A 14,602-nucleotide genomic window follows, 5' to 3' on the forward strand; every position below is an offset into this window, starting at 1 on the left:
TGAAGATGACATTGGATTAAAAACAAGAGTCATAATCCTATTATGAAGAGCTCAATAAATCTAGCAACCCCTTTGAAGCCTCTAGAGCTTCTGCAAACTAAAGGTACACATGACAGCAACTGTTAAGGCTTGCAACAGTGTTCCAAGGAAGTGCACCATCACTATCCGGTAAGTAATAGCTTCTTTAAGTTTTTATTTTTCTTATAGCCACCAGACTGTTTATTCCAGCCACTTTCAACTTCCATCTAGGTCCGCTTGTGGTTGTGTTCCTTAAAATGCTGTAGGAAGAGCCCCAAGAGGTAATGGTCTGTGTGTTTGGTTTTCTGCAAATATTTGCTTATTTTACCATGTGCTCCTTACTCTGTGAATGACAATGAACCCAACCTGCATGTTTGGAGGTCTGTAAAATGGTACGCTCTAGTAAGAACTACTAACAAGAACTAGAAGGGGAAAGCTCCAACCTAAGATCAAAGATGTGCCTCCTCTTTAATCTAGAAAGGTGTTCTTCTCTACTGATCTCCATTGATGGTTAATTGGGAGATGCAATCACAGTCCAGCAGATGACATATTTCTTTTCCGTGCTCTAATAATTTTTGTCTCTTCTTTTCTACATAACAGATTAACCCACAGGAATCTGCATATTTTTGGGGAGACAAAGTGGCATTCCTTCACCACAAGCATGAGTCTTGAACCTCCCAAGCCAGAAATCAAATCAGCCACCAGAGTGACTGGAGGGCCTGTCTCCCCGAGGAAAGGACCCCCCAAATTCAAGCAGAGGCAAACCAGGCAGTTCAAGAGCAAGCCACCGAAGAAGGGTATCCAAGGGTGAGAGATGAAATGTTGCTTGAGAGAAGGGGGGTTAATTCTACGTTCCTCCAGAAGCTACTATCGGCCTCTTTATCCACCACTGTTACAGTCAACTTTTCTACTGGTCCCAGAGCAGTTTTAAAGCCAGCATTTTAGGCCCAAGGCTCTGTATACTAAGGCCAGTTATAGTAAACATGCACCCACTACAGTTCTCACCTCACACAAGCAGAACAATGTGAGGGGGGGAAGTAGGGCTGTTCTCAGTGGCCCCACCCTCATTGTTGCATCCCCTGCCAGCTCTGCTTCCCTCTTGTCCACATGTTGGAGTTGAAGATCAGAAGCAGGGAGCCTGGCTCTACAGACAAAGATTCCCTGTTGGACTTCAGAACCCTGCTTCAAACCTTCTCCTCTAAGGGCAAAATCCTATGCATGATTGGACAGAAAATATATAATAAAATTAAAACTTTAGAAAGGTCTGATACCTCAGTGAGTATACCATACATTCCATTGGATAAAACTCTAAAAACTATATATAATAATAATTGTTATAATTATTAGTATTACTAATGCACCTAATGTTGTGTTAGGCACTGCAGAAACAATGCAAGTGTAGCCTTTGCATTGTGTGTAGATACTCGAGGAGTTTGTGGTAACTTTGCCCACCTCCCCTTGGTGAGCATTCTGCTGGGCATGAAGTTTATTGCAATCGGTGGTTGACTTGAGGTACATGGAAAACTTTTAAATGGGAAAAAAGAACCATTCTCCTTAAATCACACACAGGGAGTTCTTTAAAGAGGTTATATTTCCACAGTTTGGAGTAATGATCCACAAGTGATAAAAACCCCAAATTTAAACGTACACTTCCTTTCGCTCTCTTCCTCTGCAGATTTGGTGATGACATCCCTGGCATGGAAGGCTTGGGAACAGGTACCAAAGAATACTGTTGATTTATTGTCAGTGTATGGATTTATCACAATAACTGAAGATCTATGGCAAGCCTTAGTATAAGCAGGCTCCTTGCAGTTTACTCCTACAGTTTAATCCAGCTGTTTTAGGCCCGGATCTTTGGCATGATACCATGCCTATCTTCCCAACTGAAATCGTGCCTTTTCCATGTAGATTTGCCAACGTCTGATTTTTAAAAATCTGAATGGCTCTTGGAGCAGGCCAGGGATCAGGGCCACACAGAGAAATAGGTGTGAGAAGAATCTCCACAGCTGCCCCTACCAATCACCATGTTGCACTGCCACCGTCCATCCATCCATCTTTCCTTCCTTGGCTCAGCAGAACTTATGAGGGAAGCTAGGGAGAAACCAAACATGCACACCCTGCATTCCCACATATAGCACTGTGCAAAACAGTAGGCTGGCACTCTGCTGTGCATGGATGCACTACACCAGGAGTGGGGAACCTCTTTCAGCCTGAGGGTTGAATTCAGTTTTGGAGAAGCTGTCTGTGGAACTCCAGAGGCCCTGATTTAGCCCCACGAACTAAGGTTCCCCACCTCTGAACTATATAGCATGTTCACTATGTGAAAACGATGCTTCTTTTTACCACCACCACCCCATGAAAAAGGTAACCTTATTTATCCAGTATGTAAACAGTGTGTCCTCAGATCTTCAGGCACCTACCACACAGAAATCCTTTTGGACAGGAATACTACCCTAGAACAGGATAGAAATATGAATATGAACTTAGTTGTTAAATGGAATTTGGAATGTTTTATGAACAATGGAAACTAAAACACAGACACTGAGTTGAACATTATATTTTTATTTTATATTGCTATTATGTATATAATATACATTGCAAAAGGTATTTGTTATTTGCATATAAGCAAATAGAAAGATTTATATTAGTATATACAAAAGTTTCCTTTAAAAAGCCTGGCTGAGTGTTTAAAATTTGTTTCAAATGTTAACTGTTTTTATATTTTTAAGTTTTGTATATGGATTTTTAATGTTCAGTCTTTTTAATCCAATCTTTTCAATCTTTGTAAACCGCCCAGAGAGCTTTGGCTATGGGGCGATAGATAAATGTAATAATAATAATAATAACAACAGCAGCCCAAGAAGTTTAAAAAACGTACAGGCTACTTTATTTCCTGGGGTGCTTCCAGAGAGACAACTCCTATCACTACCAATCAAAGGGCATTGTAGAACTATTCCATCTTTCCCTCCTTAATGGATTTTTTTGTGGCAAGAGAAAAGACAGAAGAAACAGGACTGGGGGTTTAAATATTGAAGATGATGTCAACTGCCCCCTCTCTTGAAAAATTCCATGAATGAAGCAGAGTAGTTGCAGAATAAAAGCCTCATGTGGAAGCACTCGAGATCCATGTAACTGAAGGAGAATCTCTGTCCTCAGAGGTTTTGAGCAATGAGTCAACAGCTGACCTCTCTTTCATGGCTATGCCAAAGTACTGCTCTGACCCTGGAGTCTATGGCCATAGAGCATGCAGTGGTTAGTAGACCAGTTGCAGTCCGACAGCTGTTTCTCTCAATTCCGTTACAAGACAACTGAAGTGCTTATTTAGAATTAGCTCCATTTGTGATTAGAGTCCCCTGCAATTGCTTGCTCTAGCTTTGGGGGGCAGATTCCAGCTTAGGAGTGTGATGGCTACTGGCAATTAGCATATACGGATGGCTTTGATGCTCTCTCTTTCTTTCAGATATCACTGTGATCTGCCCCTGGGAAGCCTTCAGCCACTTGGAACTCCATGAGCTGGCACAATATGGCATAATCTAAACACACACAGAGGCCAGAAATGGGCCTGCATGTGTCTGCCTTCCCTTCAGCAGCAGGACAGCTTCTGTGACCTTCCTTTTATCTATGCTCCTAGCTCTGCAAATTAATTATCCCAGTAGTCATCAGCTCTTGGCTTCCAGCAATTGATAAACCCAAATTAATAAACATTAGGCTTGACTTCATGCTATAGAGCTGTGATTAACTTTCTCCCCTTGCAGTAAAGTCTTGCAAAAAGACACCAATAAGCCTGAGAAATGACATCTTAACATGTACAGTAGTTCCCCCCTCTTCTTTCTTATCTTTGTCCTGGATGATAAAAGGTTTAAAGAAGTGGATGACTCGAACAATGAAAGATATTGTAAGATTCCTTATTAAGATAAAACATATAACTGGGAGGCAGGGAGAAAAGGTCAGGGAGACTATAGTTGCAACAGGAACCTTAAGATTCAGGGGATGATGGGATGGGAATGCTGAAGTGGAAAGCAATAAGACAGAACATTTTAAGATGTCTGTACTGTGCATATAGGAGAGGAAACAGTTTCCATAGAAAGACAGTGGAATAGTCTCAATCATTTTAAGTAGATTGGATTTTCATAATGCGGTGGGGTTAAATGTGTCTTTCTAAGACACATGTGGACTAGATGTTGTCTTAGGATTTTATACAGCTTTATGGGATGTTGTTCTTTTAAAAAAAGTTTCAGCTGTCCTCTAACAGAGTGACAACACAACCCTATAGATGTTTACTCAGAAGTACATCCCACTGGATTCAATGGGACTTACTCCCAGGTAAGTGAACCTAAATCCCTCTCCTTCAGACAAATGTTATGTCAATATGAACTGGGATTTGGTGACCAATCCCAGCTAATTTCCAGGACACTTATGGTGGGATGTACCCTCTCCTCCTTCAGTGCTGGAAGAAGCCCAAGGGGAGAGGCAATGCATCTCTGTGCACCACTTCCTTGCCTCTTCACATTGGACCTAGGGTGAAGCCAAGCAACACTTGGGGAATGAAGTTGCTCTGTCTCTCTTACGCAGCCTCTATTCCCCTTTGCACTAGCTTATCTCCTCAGAGCTAGCCTGGTCACAAAGGTACAACCTGGGCTGCATCCCAATGAGCTTGTCTTCTGAAAGGCTGTGAAGGGAGATGGAGGAAAAAGAGACATCCTCTCACTTTCAGAGCAAGCTGTGGTCTGTCTCCTTTTGTGCCTGATATACTAGGAGCCTAAAGGAAATGGAGATAAACAGTGACTGAATTCTTCCCCTCTCTTTCATCCTGTTTTTGGGTTGTGATAGCAGCAGGTCAAAGTGACAAGTACTTCCACCATGTCCTTAAAGGAGCTCTGATATTCTCCCCAATGTCATTTTCCTTTCTGCTTTCAGTACCAAGTGTTCCCTATGCAATTGACTTCAAAACTACAGGCAGTTCTGGGAGATGCAGCCCTTTGGTGGCATGTTTAAGAGATACAGGACAGCAGTTTTGATTCCAGACAAGATGCAGACACTGTCTGTCACTACAAGGCAGCCAATGCCTTATAAATGGGGAAACCTTTATTACTATGTGCCAAGAGTTATTGATTGGAGTGGCTACAATATGAAACTGAAAAGACTCAGGGAGCAGAGTCCATTGCTCTAATGCATAATTAATGAAAAGCAAAAAGCTATCATCAAATCAAGAAGAGTAGAGTTAGGGAACTAGCTCACCTCTTATGGCCAAAGTGCTAGCAAAGAACTTTTCACCTTCAAAGGGCTTGGGAACCAAGAGTCAAAGAATGGCAGTCCACTAAAGTAAAATACAAGTTGTTATCACAACTGAATGAAATGTGATGAGGAAAGGAAAGTATGCCAAAAGAGAGCAGATTTGTGTGCTCTGGATACAGCTCTTCAATGCCTCCATAGCAGAGAAATGTAAATTGGAGTATTCGCTTTAGATAGGTGGAGGCACACTGTCAATGGGTTGGTTGCACTATCAAAAAGCCCGGTGAAAGTCAAAAGTCTGCCTCAACATGCCATTAGAAAATACAGTATCGAATTAGTCAAAAGGCATCCCCCAAAGTCCACTATAATAAATAAGTTTTCACTGCCTACTGAAAGGCAAGCAGGGATGCACATAGGTAGAATTTCTTTGAGAGCGTCTTCCACAAGCTTTGCCTCTACAGCACAGAAATGTAAATTGGAGTATTCGCTTTGGATAGGTGGAGGTACACCGTTAATGGGTCGGTTGTACCATCAAAAGCCCACTGTGGCTTATTTATTTGTGGCACAGGCTGGCAGCTATTTTGAATATTCATGCCGCAACAGCAGCTTGTCATGTCATCCAAACTCGTGGACCATAGGTTATGCAATGGTTAAACACAACCATAAAACAGGCCGTGGGTTCTAAGAGTTGATTAACCCTCACAGAACCCATGGTCCCCATGTTTGGATGACACAATAAGCCCAGCCTGAATATTCAGGATGGTGCCATGGCTCCATTGTGGTTTAAATGAGCCATGGTGAGCTGTGGCAATCATGCAAACCCAGTCATTGTCTCCTCTTTTTCTGAAGCCAGTTTGCAGGATGGAAGTGGTTCCCATGGCTAACTTAAAAACTCACTTTGAAAATGGGTTAAGGGAAGCCAGTTGCTGAATTTGTAAGGGAGCTGGCTGGGTTTATCGCTTTCCCCCAGAAATGAAGGCCAGGTCTTGACAGGCTGCTCTGCACCACTCTCCTTCTTTTTCCAGCCATGCTTAGAAACACTGAGGGAGGGTGAGAAGAAGGAAAAGGTGGCATTGATGGAACAAGATACAGTTGGAGTGGAGCTGGGGAATGAGCTCCAGCAAGGGACCAAGGAAAGAATGAGAGAGGGCTGGGCACAAGGTAGAGAAATTCAAGAGCAAAGGGCCCTCCATCCCCCATCCTACTCTGGGTATTAACTGGTATTAGATAATAGGGGTTTTTATAATACTCTGGGTTTACAGTCTTCAGAAGATCATGAATAAAATCCCCTTTGTCTCTGGTGATAGGAGAGTAAATATGTTCTTTCACTCCCACTGTTATACCGAGTCCTAGCAAAGGCAATGCCTGCTAAGAGCTTAGTGGCCAGTAATAAGCTCCCTACTTCAATCACAATCAGAAACACAAAATAGAAGCCAATTGCTCCTGCATGATTATGAAGCCATCTGCTGAGCTGGGGAACGCAGCCTCCAAGATAGATTGTGCTTTGAGCCACAAACTCCTCCAGGACCAGGGCACCAAAGCCACACTGGGAATTTGATATCGTGCCATTTTCCAGTGGATCCAGGCAGCAGGAAGCCGGAACACCACAGGCTTGCACACCTGGAGAACTGCAGTTAAAATACCTGCAAGTTAACAACAGAAACAATAATTTCACTTGTCAGTACAACCCTTGCTTCTCCATTCAAACATGCAGAGGACACTTACACACAAATAAACCCAGATGGTGGAAAAACAGCTTAAAGTGTGTGTCTGTCAATGTCTCTCTTTTTATAAATCGACAGATGAAGAAAGGGTAAAGCACCTCCTCCTGCCTCTCTGCCAGACATATTGTTTGGAGACATGGATCTGTGCAATATATGCAAGATTACAGCTGTAAAGCAGTCCAAACTTAAGCATGTAAACTTCTAAATAATTTCTACTGCAAGTATACACAGGCTTGCTCCTATAATATTTCATCTATATTTGACAATTTAGCAGATTAAATAGTTTGACGTGCCACATTCAACGTATAGCCAATTTTTATATTCTGGCTCTACAAAACCAAATAAAAGGCTTTTCTGATACCAAGAGACCACTGGAGAATTGGTGATGGGCCTTGGACTGTGTCATAATGATAAGAACATGTTGAATTATCAGCATTTCAGAGGTTTGAACAAGTCCCATTCCAGAAATGCCTGGAATTAAGGCCTACTACATCAGTGCTCTCCAGTCCTTCCTAGTCAGTTATAGAACAGGGCAAGAGGAACATTCCAAGGAAGTTTGTACTCACAAATTTGTTTTCCAGTCTAGGTAAGACTCCACTCCACAGCACTGCAGGCCTGTCTGAATTTCATCCATTATGAATTGGAGATCTGAGTCATCTTGGTACCGTAGCACTGCCGTCATGAGAGAGTCTTGCAAAGAGGCCTTGATTTGGTGTCTTAGAGAAAAGAGAACAATTCCACCCAGAGCTTCCAAGATTAGAAAGGTGATGATTCCTCCAGTAAAAAGCTTCAGGAGGCAGCTGTTTTCAGAAAGGGCTCCTGTGCAGCCTAACAGAGACATAGTACTAGCTGCTAGACCCGCCAATACAAAAAAGAGCATTGGGTCACTCCCCAAATAAGCTATCCGCTCACTTGCCAGTGATTCTTTGTCAGAGAGACCCCAGATCCCTATGGCCAAAATGAGCAATCCTGTAATGGAGAATGCCAGGTTCCAAACAAAGGTCAAGTATTTAACACAGCAACTAAGTGAGTCTAGAGGGTGATGGGAAGACTGATGGAGATGCTTCCAAGAGCAGCCAGTTTCTTCTTCTCTGCTTGGATTTTGAGGAGAGCCTTGTGTGTTAGATGGACAAAAGATGTCCAGTTTGTCTGTCTGATCAACAGAGGAGAAAACAAGAAAGTGTAGAGTATGTGTTAGAGATAGGGAACAAAGTAAAAAGGAAGGTCCAATATATCTTATTTCCCCTCTTTGAATATCCTGATTGTACAATTGAAAAACCTTGGCACTAGGGTAGGGTATGGAGAAATGGGCTGGGCAGAGGAGTTTTCTTGATCAACTTATCAAAATGGGAAAATTCTTATGTTATGGCTGGGCTACCATAGCATCAGTGAAGATTCATTCTTTATGTCTGCACCTTAAGGAAGCCGGAGGCAGACGCAAGGAATGCCCTGGTTCACACATAAGGCTAACCCATAGTATGGGTTGTTGAATTCTGGATTGTTGTGATGTGTGAATGCAACTTGCGCTAACAAACCATAGTGTGTTAACCACAAACAACCCTGAAAGAGAACCAATGGTTTGTTGTTGGGTTGTGAACTCTGGTTTGTTTAAACCATGGGTTGTTGTTAGTGCTGCAAAGGCATTTGAGATACTGGAACGGAGCAGATGAAGGAAAAGGGAAACAAACTGTCATGTTTCCCAAAACCTCTCACCTTATTGGGAGACAATAAAGAGGTCTGCCATGTAATCTACAAAGCTTTATTCAGGCAATAAACATCTCTTCCCGCCTGAAGAGAGTCTAACCTCTAGGAACTTTCCTCTAGGCAAAAATATGCAAACTAAGTGAGACAATTGTCCTTTCAAGAAAAAGGGAAAGGCTTTTTCCAGAATGCTTTAACTTCAAGGAGGCTGGTTCTGAAGAAGCCTTTGGTGAGAAGCTAGCCAGGCCAACCTTCTCTCGCCTTCCTTTAGCTCCACCCGTTTGAGTCTGCGGCGGACTCTACGATCAGCTAGCCCTGAAGTGCCCTCCCTCTCTGAAGAATACGGATTTCCCAGAGACTGTGTATTTTTAATGTTTTCAGTGATAAGGTCTGGCGAAGGTTCGTTCCCAGCTGGTAAAGAGCCCATGAGGGTCACCTTCCCCACTCCCTGTGTAGGCTGTTACATTTCTGGCACTGTCTCTTCTGTTTCAGAATCTGATTCTGATTGATTGCCTGAAACTCCTTCCCCCAGCCTAAGGCAAACAGGCCTAGTCATGACACAAACAACCCAGGCATTGAGGAACCAATCATAGTTTGTTCGATCACCTGCCAAATTAATCTTGGATAGGGAAACAAACAATGGGTTAGCATTATGTGCAAACCAGTGTGTGTATGTAGATGGAGAGATATTTCCAATCTATGATAAAAATTATAAGTGAAAATATGAAAACAAAGGAAGAAAGCTTCCTTCAGCCATGGCAATCTAGAAGGCTGATATGGGATGCCAATTTTGTAAGTGATACGGCCTCCATTGGCCTGGGTGTACCAGTCTTGGCACTGGATGGTGGCAGAGTCCTAAGAGAAAAAACTGCTGAAGGAATATAGTGAGATTTATTTATTTTAAATATCTGTATCCCACCATTCAACAATGGTTTCCAAGGTGACTCACAACAAAAATTGAAACAGTATCTTTATAATAAAAACACAACTACAAAAGTTAAAATAAAATTAAAATTAATATAAAAATGCAGCAAGATTAAAGAAAACAATTAAAAGCCTGGGTGAAGTGTAACTTATGGAAAATAAATGAGCTGAGAGGCAGTGATGTGGTTTTTCTGGAAAATTTTGAATTGGGGGATTTTCTACTGCACTAAACCAATAGAGATCTGATTTTGCATGCTTTTAAAATTACGTTTAATAAGAACAACTAAAAAAATCATACGTCATGTTAATTTTACATGCGTGAAATATCTGAAAGGCTCCGCCCCCAAATATCCAAAAGTAGTTTAATTGAAATATTTGACTGGGGGAGAAATCATTAGCGTGCAGAATGTGATTTAAAGGTGATTTTCAAACAAATCTAAAGCTTTTCCTGGAAATTATTTTTATTAGAATACCTGAAATATATTAAGACTCAGTAGCGTACACTTCCCCCGCATTATTTAGATGCTAATAGCACAATCCTATCCACATTTACTCAAAAGTAAGTCCAATCTGGCAAAGCTCAATGGGGCTCACTCTGTAGTATGTGTGTTTAGGATTGTGGCTTAAGGAGAACAAATGGAAGGCTGAAAACTGTTAACATACTAATTGTAGAGCGCCTGGAGAGCTGCGTACATAATATAGGTGCTTCCTAAGGATATCACCTAGAAAAGGTTAATTATGAGTTAGATTGTAGATTTGACTAGTGTTGTACCTATTCCAGTTGCCCAATTTAACTAGATTTAGAAAATGTTCCACCCCATATAGTTGAGAGATCATGGCCAGGAGGCAAAATTATGGAGAATACTGATGGAAAGGACAAAGTGAATGCGATAAATTCAAAAAGAAAAAAAGGAGCAAACTTAGAAACGAAAACCACACACAATGCTAATCTTGAGTATTACCTTTGGTAGCAAAGCTCTGGTTTCATCATCTCCCATCTTGGAGCCCTGGAAGGGCAGGCCCTGCAAGAAAGTATTTAAAAATGTGCTAAGTTTCTTCGTCATGTTTCCCAGGCTGTAGTGTGATTAATTTGAAATAGTTCTGCACTTCTCCTGGTTAACCAAGCAAAAAAGCTACTAACGTCATATATGGGAAGGGAGCTACAGGACTGACCCCCACCACCACCCAGTCAAACTTGTATCATGTGAGAAATCACATTTCTTGGCTTAAAGAGTACGGCTTTGTCTTGCTTGCTCAGAGCATATCCAGTTAGTAGTTACAAGTTATATATCCATAATACCACACAACTGAATGCATTTCATAGCTATATATACTCCAAGAATTTTTAATATGGTCAGAAATCTAACTGTACTGTTGGACAAGAGGCACACTGAATATCAGAAGAACATTTTACGTAAGAAGAGTGTGTCGAACTTCACATCTGCATTCCAGTGACCAAGGGCTGAATTCAGATCTAGGACTCCGAGATATGGCTTCAAATTCCAACTCAGCATTGAATTTTTTAGTGACTGTAAGCAGGTTGCTAATTCTTAGCTTTGGCTCCCCATCTGTAAAACACAAATTACCTACAACACTATTATATGAAGATAAACATTGTGTCAAACATTCCTCATTGTAAAAGCCAATTAAACTGTTGATTGAGTATAGAATGAATCTCTCCAAGGATATGCTGCATTACTAGGAAGCAAGATCTTCCAAAATCCTCTACTTTATCAGTAGGACTGCACACTCCAAGAGATTGTGAGGCAATGGATTTAGTTCATTCTGATTGGTTATAATTGATGTGGCATATTAGGTACTAGTGATGGCTTCTTGATATTTACCTAGAGTTCAAAAAGCATCTGCAGACATGTCAAAAAACATACACCAGAGCTTTCAGGTAAGATGTCACCTACTTGCCCAGACCAGCCTACACAAACCTAAAATACTGGAGCTTCTAATCTAGCACATTTATTTGGAAAGGCTATTGATACCAGGCAGATTATGGTCCAAGTGTAATTTAACAGGGAGGGGGGGAATATCTATACCAAAATCAAATGCTGAAGTTCATCAAGCAGGTTAGCGAAAACACACCAGATATATGGTTCAATTCAGACATCATATATTCAATACTCCAAAGGACGGTTTGGAAGACTGGGAACAGGTTAATGATTTCCGTCTTCCTGACTCCCAAACTTATTCTCTCCTTTTCCTAACCATAGTTTGGTTAACCATCAACCCATTGCTTTCCAGTAGGTTGCAGACCAAAGCTTAGAGAGGCAATCCTGGTTAAAGCTAACTATAGTTTGCTCAAATCACATGTCACAGCAAATTATGGTTACAGAGAACCAAGAAAGGGAAGAGTAAATTGTTTCATGAAAGATGAGGGAAGAGGAAAAAGAGAGACTGCATAAACTAGTCACATCTTTCTAATCCTCCAAATCATAATCTGACATCCAAATTTAGCCGCCTATGCGTGCCTATGGTACAAAAAAGAGTGATGTGATCAGCGTCAAAAGGGTTTGTCTCTTTTTTTTTTTTTTTTTACAATATTTCCCCTTTGGCAATGTAATCCTCTCGCTTTTAGGTGTTGAACTGACACTTCTCTGTGTGCTCCACCTTTTTAACACTTCCATGAGTCTTCAGAAAGTGGAGATATTAACTTCCCCACCTTTTCAGAGCTAGATTTCAGAACAGTTACTGCTGTGGTTACTGCGCTTCAGCAGATGTGTGAAAATCTTCGTGACAGTAAAGCAAGGGAGCAGTTATGTGCTTGTACACTTGCAGAAGACCAACAACAACAAATTACAACCCCATGTGTGTATTTCTGAGGCACCAACCCCCCCCCCCAAAACCTGGGAAACAAGTGACAGGTCTTCCAAAGTGCCTTTTTGGCATCAGTGGAAGGGCAGTCACCGTCGAAGGATTCTGGAAGAGCAGCTCTATAGCCTATCTTAGCAACTCGTAATACAATCATTCTACCAGGTTTGGATGACACGACAGTCCACCATGGGCACAAACAACATTACAGCAAGCCATCTATTCACAGCATGGCTTGTTCATGAAAAATAATCCACCTAGTGGAAAACACACTAGGTTTGGAGGACACAACAATCCACTATGGCTGGCTGCCCATGGGAGGTTGTACAAATCCAGTCATAGAGTTGGGTGTCATCACCATATTAGTGATACTAAACTCCAGAACTCGGGACAATTTCTCCCAGCGGTTTTATTATATGTTGAATAGCACGGGGGATAAGATGAAGCCCAGAGGGACACCAAAGGCCAGTGTTGAGCATGAATCCCCCAGTACCACCTTCCAAGATCACCCCTTTGCTCTGTCCCTGTTAGTTGTCTGGGCCAGAGCAAGGTGAACAAGCAGGTTGCAATGGTGAAGAGAGGGAGCAAGTCCTGGAAGCTCTTGCTAGTGGGCCTCTGCTGAGGTGTGGGCCCTTGGTAGGTGCCTGACCATGCCTATCCTTGATGCCAGCCCTGGCAGTGAGCAGTTCTTGGAGAAGGAAAGCACACCACATTGTGTTTGGAGAGTAGCTCTCAGTGATGTTTTGGAGCAACTCTGTAGATACAGTTCTGGGGAAGTACAGCTATCCTTAAACTGGCAAAAATTCTGGCAAATAGCCATGGCAGAAAATTTGCATCACTGACTGAAACTATGTAAAGGCAAAGGCAAAATATATGATTTTTTTTAGTAAAATATGGCATTTTACTTTATATTCAAACCATGGGTATACACAGGAATATTTTTCAAAGCCTTTTTTAGATTATGGGAGAAACTTAGGTTGTAATTCTATGCATGTTTAGACAGAAAAAAAGGTCTACAGTTCCCAGCACACCCCAGTCAGCCATGCTCGCTTGGGCATGGTGGGAGTTGTAGACCTTTTTTCTGTCTAAACAAGCATAGGATGCGCCTTTAATATATTTTGTTATTATGAAGAACCATAAAGAAACCTCCAAAGCAGCCAATGGTTCCCTCCTATACTTTTGTATCTAAAGTTAAAGGGGGAGGTACTGCTCTCTGTCAATAATTAGATTTACATTTTTATTTTTCTTGGGGGTTTTCTTACATTTTGATTTAAAAAAAAAAATTTTTTTTTAAAAAAAGTACGCTTTTACCCCCTTGCTATTTCACAAGAAATTCCTCTGTTTTAAAAGAAAAAAACAACCACTAGCTTTTCAAATGGAAAAATACCCCTCACAACCTATGTACGAGAAAGCCCTTCGCGTAACAAGGGCCGAGTTCTGACTAGGCGGAGCCAGAGGGAGAGGGGGGGGGGAAAGAGGAGGAGGAAACAGCAGCAGCAGCGGCGCCCTGTTCAGAGCCGGACCGTTTCTACCCGGAACCTTGTTGCCTCTACTTGCGTTACTAGACGGGAACGGTGACGCGGCAATATTGGCGGTGCACGAGCGACAGAGAGGGCGGGCAGTCAGGAGGCGGCGCTACCGGAGCCGGGGCAAGACGTGAGTCGGGGAGCTGCTGCGAGGACATGGCGGAGACCATTGTAAGTTGGGCTTGAGAGAAAGGGAGGGGGGAGGGTCATGGGGTGACTTCCCCCTCCCCCACCCCTCCGGGGTGAGGCCTGTAAGGGAAGAAGAAGCGTCCCGTTACCCCCCGCCCCTGCCTTCCCTGTTCAGCGAGCGAGAGTGTCGCGTTTTTCTCCCCCCCCACACACACATCCCGGTGTCTTTGTCATAGTGAGGGAGGCGGGGAGTCTAGACCGGCCCCCGCTTTAGCGCTGTCCCTTTTACCTCGTGACTTCCGCGTCCCATTTGGTTTTTACACCTTTTCCGAATGCCTCACCTTGGTGCTGGCACGTTTGCCTTAAATGGCTTTTCTTTTTGGCCATCGGGGGGGGGGGGGGGCTTATTTTCCTCAAGCATCTCCAAGCAGGTTTTATGAAAGAGGAGGAGGAAGAAGAGGGAAAGGGGTGATGTTCTCAACTATTCAAGAGACAGCCAGCACCTCAGTTCACCTTGTTCTTACTGTG

At 42.4% G+C, this 14,602-nt stretch overlaps 3 protein-coding genes across 4 annotated transcripts in view; 2 read left to right on the plus strand and 1 right to left on the minus strand.

The window, feature by feature from the left end:
- The first annotated feature begins 595 nt into the window (after nt 1-595).
- PDE6G (phosphodiesterase 6G) lies at nt 596-3,722 on the plus strand. The gene is made up of 3 exons (XM_063123187.1): nt 596-825; nt 1,694-1,734; nt 3,479-3,722. The coding sequence occupies exons 1-3, from the start codon at nt 680-682 to the stop codon at nt 3,553-3,555; spliced, it is 264 nt and encodes an 87-aa protein (XP_062979257.1). The 5' UTR covers nt 596-679; the 3' UTR covers nt 3,556-3,722.
- A 2,271-nt stretch (nt 3,723-5,993) lies between these two features.
- On the minus strand, nt 5,994-11,766 carry TSPAN10 (tetraspanin 10). Of its 2 annotated transcripts, XM_063120088.1 has the most exons (5): nt 11,694-11,766; nt 11,014-11,167; nt 10,562-10,621; nt 7,541-8,127; nt 5,994-6,893 (listed from the first exon to the last, which is right to left on the minus strand). In XM_063120088.1, exons 3-5 carry the CDS (start codon nt 10,595-10,597, stop codon nt 6,524-6,526), a joined length of 993 nt encoding a protein of 330 aa, XP_062976158.1. In that variant the 5' UTR covers nt 10,598-10,621; nt 11,014-11,167; nt 11,694-11,766; the 3' UTR covers nt 5,994-6,523. The 2 variants fall into 2 exon arrangements, with proteins under 2 accessions (XP_062976158.1, XP_062976157.1); XM_063120087.1 differs by lacking the exons at nt 11,014-11,167; nt 11,694-11,766 and having other exon boundaries at nt 10,562-10,674.
- Nucleotides 11,767-13,971: 2,205 nt separating this feature from the next.
- NPLOC4 (NPL4 homolog, ubiquitin recognition factor) overlaps nt 13,972-14,602 on the plus strand; it is a 58,706-nt gene continuing 58,075 nt past the window's right edge. The window contains exon 1 of the mRNA XM_063120082.1: nt 13,972-14,116. Within this exon, the coding sequence (XP_062976152.1) occupies nt 14,102-14,116 (15 nt within the window). The 5' untranslated portion in view covers nt 13,972-14,101. The remainder of the gene's footprint in view (nt 14,117-14,602) is intronic.

The sequence above is a fragment of the Elgaria multicarinata genome, chromosome 3, assembly GCF_023053635.1.
Source record: "Elgaria multicarinata webbii isolate HBS135686 ecotype San Diego chromosome 3, rElgMul1.1.pri, whole genome shotgun sequence".
NCBI classification, from domain to species: domain Eukaryota; kingdom Metazoa; phylum Chordata; class Lepidosauria; order Squamata; family Anguidae; genus Elgaria; species Elgaria multicarinata.

Coding starts and splice junctions, on each gene's coding strand:
- TSPAN10 (XM_063120087.1), bottom strand. CDS start 10,663: ATGACGAAGAAACTTAGCACATTTTTAAATACTTTCTTGCAGGGCCTG. Junction 8,128..10,561: donor CCAGAGCTTTGCTACCAAAG/GTAATACTCAAG, acceptor TCTGTTGATCAG/ACAGACAAACTGGACATCTT. Junction 6,894..7,540: donor CTAGACTGGAAAACAAATTT/GTGAGTACAAAC, acceptor GTTAACTTGCAG/GTATTTTAACTGCAGTTCTC.
- PDE6G (XM_063123187.1), top strand. CDS start 680: ATGAGTCTTGAACCTCCCAAGCCAGAAATCAAATCAGCCACCAGAGTG. Junction 826..1,693: donor CCGAAGAAGGGTATCCAAGG/GTGAGAGATGAA, acceptor CTTCCTCTGCAG/ATTTGGTGATGACATCCCTG. Junction 1,735..3,478: donor CATGGAAGGCTTGGGAACAG/GTACCAAAGAAT, acceptor TCTTTCTTTCAG/ATATCACTGTGATCTGCCCC.